Source organism: Athene noctua, chromosome 7, assembly GCF_965140245.1.
Source record: "Athene noctua chromosome 7, bAthNoc1.hap1.1, whole genome shotgun sequence".
Lineage (NCBI taxonomy): Eukaryota > Metazoa > Chordata > Aves > Strigiformes > Strigidae > Athene > Athene noctua.
In genome coordinates this window covers 35,960,020-35,966,240 of record NC_134043.1, presented here as the reverse complement: position 1 = coordinate 35,966,240, position 6,221 = coordinate 35,960,020, and the positions used below count along the sequence as shown (strand labels likewise).

The window sequence follows — 6,221 nt, the reverse complement described above, 5'->3', positions numbered from 1 at the left end:
CCTCTTTAGAACTGATCTGCAGAATGAAACATATATTCAAAAATTAAAAATAGCACTCGGGTTGGTATTTAGGAAGGCGGACGTTTTGTGGTCCTAGGCTCCTTTGTACAGCTGGAAAGGAAATGTGGGCTCCACAGGGAGGACAGTATCCTCTAGCAGCTTTAAAAAACAGCACAAACCAGAAACAACTGTTTGTGAGAGCCAAGGATGCAGCATCGTGAGGAAGGAGCAGACACTGCAATGGGAGGGACGCTTTGCTCTGGAGTGGATGTTGCGACCCAGCCCAGCTGCCCTCTGCTCTTGCCCTGTGCTTAATTTGGCTGTCACCTCATGGCAACTAAAACTGACTAAAAGCATTTCAAAACTAAATTACAGAAGCTCTCCATGGTCTCACTTCTTCTCTGTAAGTCTCCAAAATATCATTTAGATAAAAATAGAGGGAGAGCAATTTCAAGTTCGAGAAACAGAAAATCTGTTTCTGCTGAAAGATGCATTTAAAGTTCCCTGTGCACGCCACACGAAGTCAGAAAGCCTACCTAGTAAAATAGCTCCCTGCACCATCATTGTGAAAAAGTAAATATTTACAGCCAGCCAAGGTGGTATGCAGTTAGGGACAGTAGAAATCACTCTTTTGTACTACTCTGTGCAGTTCTGCTTTTAGTATAACTAATACCCTGCTGAAAACTGGTATAGGTCCCCAAAGGAATTCCTCATTCCAGAAAGCAGACATTTAAATTATCATCATCCACAGGGCCCTATTTTGAAAATTCAAATGAAGAGGTAGAAGAGGTAAAAACTCTAAAATATCCCCCTGTGGGAGGTCTCCCCTGGTGTGTGCATGGGGGAGAGCAAAGGTCAACAGCTTCCACATACAATATAATAAAGCTTTCAAATCCTGGAGCAAAACACCAACTTAAATTAAGTCTACCTGGAGTACTGCGTCCAGCTCTGGGGCCCCCAACACAAGAAGGCCATGGACCCGCTCGAGTGGGTCCAGAGGAAGCCACACAAATGCTCAGGGGCTGGAGCACCTCCCCTGTGAGGACAGGCTGAGAGAGTTGGGGGTGTTCAGCCCAGAGAAGAGAAGGCTCCGGGGAGACCTTATAGCGGCCTCCCAGTGCTGAAAGGGGCTACAGGAACGGTGGGGAGGGACTCTGTGTCAGGGAGGGTAGGGATAGGATGAGGGGTAATGGTTTTAAACTGAAAAAGGGCAGACTTAGATTAGATGTAAGGAAGAATTTCTTCCCTGTGAGGGCGGTGGGACACTGGCACAGGTTTCCCAGAGCAGCTGTGGCTGCCCCCTCCCTGGCAGTGTTCCAGGCCAGGTTGGACGGGGCTGTGAGCAACCTGGGCTAGTGGAAGGTGTCCCTGCCCGTGGCTGGGGGTGGGAACTAGATGATTTTTAAGGTCACTTCCAACCCAAACCAGCCTGTGATTCTATGATCATACATCATGCCAAAATCTGATGCAGGAGAGAAGCTACTTTGTGAGCTGGGTTACAGGCTGGATTAGGGGAGGGCAGCTTCTCCAAGGTGAAAGCGGCCACCTGCAACAAAGGCACCTTAGTCATCAAGGTGGTGGACTGACAACAAGCACCCCCAGCCTTCACATACAAGTTTCTGCCCTGGGACTTCTCCATCGTGCACAATATCTGGCACCCCAACATCATGCGCATCTTTGAGCCCATCAGAGTCTGCAGTGGGAAGCTCTGCATCATGATGGAGGCAGCAGCTACTGTCCTGCTGCAGCTGGTGCAGCAGCTGGGGAAGCTGCCCTGGGTCCCCAAGGTCTGGGACATCTTTGTATAGGTCATGGGGCCCATATTCCACCTGCACGACTACAGCTTGGTACACCAGAATCTCAAGTGTGAGAACGTGCCGCTCACCGCTGATGGCCACCAGACCAAGCTTAGTGACTTTAGTTTTAGTAAGGAGGCCAACAGCTACCTGGACTTGAGCACCACATTCTGCAGATCAGCAGCCTATGCTTCCCCAGAGGTCCTGATGGGCATCCCCTACAAGGCCAAGAAGTGTGACATGTGGTGCTCTATGTGATAGCGGCCGGCTGCACACCCTTTGATGCTGCCAACATCCGCAGCATACCCCAGCATCAGAAGAAAGAGGGGCTGTGCCTGGAGGGGCTGCCCCCACTGCTGGCACCCTACCAAGCCCTCACTGCCCAACTGCTCCGGTTCAGCCCGGCCTCCCATCCTGGCGTGGGGCAGGTGGCCAAGATCAGCTGGATGAAGAGGGACATCTGAATGAGGAAGCCCTCCCCAGAGAACTCAGGAGAGCAGAAATGGGTTTGTGCAGTCAGTGCTGCAGTGGAAAAGCATTTCTGTGGTTTATTGATCGCTCTGAGCCCTGGGGTGCCTGTCTGTGGAACTGACTGAACTTCAAGCACCAGCAAGACCATGTTCTCTCAGAAGGTGGTCAAATCCCTCCACGAACGAGACATGTGAGCCTGCTGTGGGCTGGGTTTCAAGACCCAGTGGCCACGATGAGTTAGCAGCAGGAGCAAAGGGTGGGCTGCTTACACCAGCAGTGGCTGCCTGACCTCAGGGGGGGCCTGCACCCTGTCAGGCAGGTTGGGGATCTCCCACAGAGTCTGCGTGGCCAGGGCAGGGTGGCGAGGTTCAACGTTCAGCCGCACAGTGCTTTATGTTGCCTACTCCCTAGCACATGTAACGAACACTGAAACTCCCGTGCAACTACCCCTCTCTGTGCTCCCCACCCTCTGCCACCGCATGCACGGGGCACTGCCCGGGACTGCAGGAGGAAAGCTGCTCTCACGTGGGTCTTGTCTTGTCCTCAGTCTTGTTCACCATCAAACTGTATTTGAGCTGGTGGGAGGGGAGAAGCAAATCGCTACTGGAGAGAAAATTTCACACTTTTTGCATCCCACCATTTAGATCTTACAGTGATACTCACAGCAGGATCTCTGCAGGCATTACCAAGACAAAAGTCTTGGTGTGGGTTTGAGATCCACACCTTACAATCGATTACATCTTTCAGATATTGATTCTTAACAACATCTGAAATCTCTGCCAAAAGATATTTGATGTGAAAGAAATGCCACTGGCCATAGAGAACCTGAAATGGGAAAGAGATGAAGATATAAATAACTGCTTTGCTAACACCTGCTCTTCAGCGTTAATGTAGAAAGTTACTGATTACTCAGCACGCAGGCCCCAAAATCTACTACAGATCCCTACTGGCAAGTCCCATTTTCAAAGGGTTAATTAAAGGTAGGAGCTGGTATCTGAAATGTGCTTCCATGAGACATCTCAAATCCCCTTTAAACAATCTCCAGTCTAGCTTCTACCAAAACTGAAGTCAAACAGAAGAATTCCCGTTGGGTGGTCTGCCAGTCTTCATGTTGCTGGTGCCACGTGAGCTAACACAACACAGCCCTGGCAGCAGCTCCCGCAGCCAGGCTACGTCTTACATGAACAAACCAGTGCATACAGCTCTGCTGGAAGAGAAGGAAACATCTTTGGCAAATCAAACACTTTGGGTCTATTAAAAGCAGCAGTTTAAGTAGAACAAGATGTGGCAGCAGAGCCAAGCCCAAGGCTTTTCAGCACATGGGCTAAAGTGAATTTTGCCACCCCCAAAATGAAGATTTATTTTGTTCTCCTCCTTGCAGCTGCAAAATAAAACTTCGTAGCAGCAGCAAAGGCCAAAGTAGACGGAGTAAGGGATAGGAAGGGTGTCTTGGGGCCATCCATGGGTGGGGAAACAGGCTTGGGAAGGAGCAGGAGGGTGCTGGGAATGGAAAAGAAGGATTGAGGTCGTAAGGATGCAGGAAGCGAGGAGGCGGATTTCAGGGTAATGAGATTTTCAGCAAGGCTCAACTCTCTTTTCCCTGCTTGCCTTCCAACCACCCTGTCAGCCTCATTCCTCTCCAAAGCTACCACCTTTCTTTGGGAGAGTTGCCCAATCCATACCCCAGGATATCCAGGTACCTACCTTCTGCCTCACTCCTTGCTTACGTCCAAGTACCACTCCACAACCTGGAAAGTGGAAACCTGGTGCCAGGCCTAGTGCTACTGTATTGCCTCTCCTTTTGCTTTCTTTTAATTTTCTTTCATTAAAGACAAGGCTAATATGAGTCATCCCAAAACCCAGACCCTATTAATCTCCCCTCAGCACCACATTCTCCTAAACAATTGCATCTGTTGAGGGCATGAGTTGGGACAGATGACTAATGTTTTGCAAGGCTATACAGCCTTGAGTGACTTGGGAAAGCAGCTGAGGTTCAAGTGGCAAGTGATTTGAATGAGCCACAAGAGGCTCGTAAGGCTGCCCTGCAGCCCTCGCCTCTCCACGCAGAGTGTACTCCCTGCACTAACAATCTCAGACCAGCCCAAGACTGTGAAAATAGTCCATTACAAGTCTAATTATGCAGATTGAAAATAAAAATCACAATTAAAGACTCCGAACCAGTTCTTACCTAATTTGCTCCAATGGGAAACCGGTTTTGAAGTAGAGCAGAACCAGAGGTGTTGAGCAGGCTGAGGAGAAGGCTCCTTGGCCGTACCCTGGCATGAAGGCCAGGGTACTGTTCTGCGAGCATCTCCCTTCTCCTCGCTCCTGAAATCTGTGTGTGTGCTAAGCCTGACTGCTAAGCTGTGCCCCTTCCCTGACTTCTGGCAGGTGAGCCTTTCTACCCCAGCTGTGACTCACAGTGCCCTGCATTTATGGGAGAGCCCCTGAACTTTGAACGAGTGCCCATGGGAGGCATAAACAGCTGCACTGGGTTATCAATATCCCGATCAGTCCCTCTGGTGCCATTCTACAGCGTGACTCTGTCCTCCTCAGGCTGTTTGTAATGTACTGGTGAGGTACCCGCACCGAATAAATAACTTTCAATGAAGGAGCTGATCACCATGCAAGATACACAATAAATATGCTTTATTTAATCCTCCTTCAAGGACAAGAAGGGAAATGTTCAGAGACTGTATAAGGCAGCTCTGTGGTATGCCACCATCTAGCTCCTGTTGGCTTACTACACGGTCTGAGCATTACCCTGTCCAACAGCCCCGTCACTGGCTGTTGTCATACCCTCTGTCACCCGACAGGCTCACTGGCAAGTTTTCCCGATTTTTAGACCCATGTCTTGAAACCAGTCAGAGGGACTCTTGAGAGGATACTCAGCAGAATATAATGCTTAGTATTTTCTCAAGGTATTTTCTAAGCATCTTGAAGCAATTTTATGCTATTTAATCTGAGAAAAGCGTTAATAATTTCAAAGACATCTTCCAGACTTTTAGTATAGCTTTCCTCCCACTGCTCTTTTGTCCAAATTCAGCATCACCTTGCCTGAAATACAGTCTTTATTTCAGGCAAATGAAAGGAAGAGAGATAATTTGCTGCACGTTGACATTAAAGCTCCCTTTTCAGCTAAGCAAAATTTACTTTCAAGATTTTAGGTCATAAGCTGATGTGTCTGATAAGCTTTAGGACTCAACTATTTAGAAGTCTACATGTTACAAAACTCTGGAGATAAGTATATTCATGAATTGTGGGAAAACACTGCTGGGTAATCAAACACCTCATGTATTCCTGCTTTAACTCTCAAGCTGATGCTCCCAGGGCTGTACGTTTCTGCCTGCAGCAAAGCCGGGTTGCCCAGCCTGCAGCTAATGACCCGCTACAATTACCCTTGGCTGAGCCAGCGCGGGCAGGCTGGGTGAGAGACATACCTGAGTGACCCTGCCTCACTGGGAAGGCAGAGCTTTCAACAGGCAATTTAGCAAATGAATATACCTCGCTCTGCTTGAATACATTAACCTTTCCATAATTGCAGTCTTTAATGCTAGAAGCCTTTTATCCAGTTACCCAGCATCCTCCTCTTTCTTTTCAGACTCCACGCTGTACAAAGTTATAGGTCTCCATGCTTTTGTGTGCATCTTAACCCTTCTTCAGTTTAAGATCTCCTCCTCTTCTCTTTTCATAATCCATCGCTCTGCAGGACTCTACGTTTACTTGTCTGTCGGAATAGATAGAGAGGGAGAAAGGGGGAAAACATTTTCCTGTCTTGAGACATTTGATTACACTGAGCATAATTTAAAAAAAAAAAAAAAAAAAAAAAAAAAAGGCAAACAAGAAGTTCTCGCCAAAGGACAGGATCCAGAGGCTCTTTGTGCACATAATTTTCCTTGCAGACAAGGAGCTTTCTGTGAATAATATTTTCATTTTCACAGCACCTAGAAAACA

The 6,221-nt window shown here is 48.2% G+C and overlaps 1 protein-coding gene across 1 annotated transcript; it reads left to right on the top strand.

Annotated features, from left to right (window-relative positions):
- Positions 1–1,452: 1,452 nt before the first annotated feature.
- Positions 1,453–2,260, top strand: TSSK6 (testis specific serine kinase 6). Its single transcript, XM_074911366.1, is given in 3 exon segments — positions 1,453–1,504; positions 1,507–2,040; positions 2,043–2,260. Coding segments are annotated over 3 exon segments (804 nt in total).
- Positions 2,261–6,221: the final 3,961 nt, after the last annotated feature.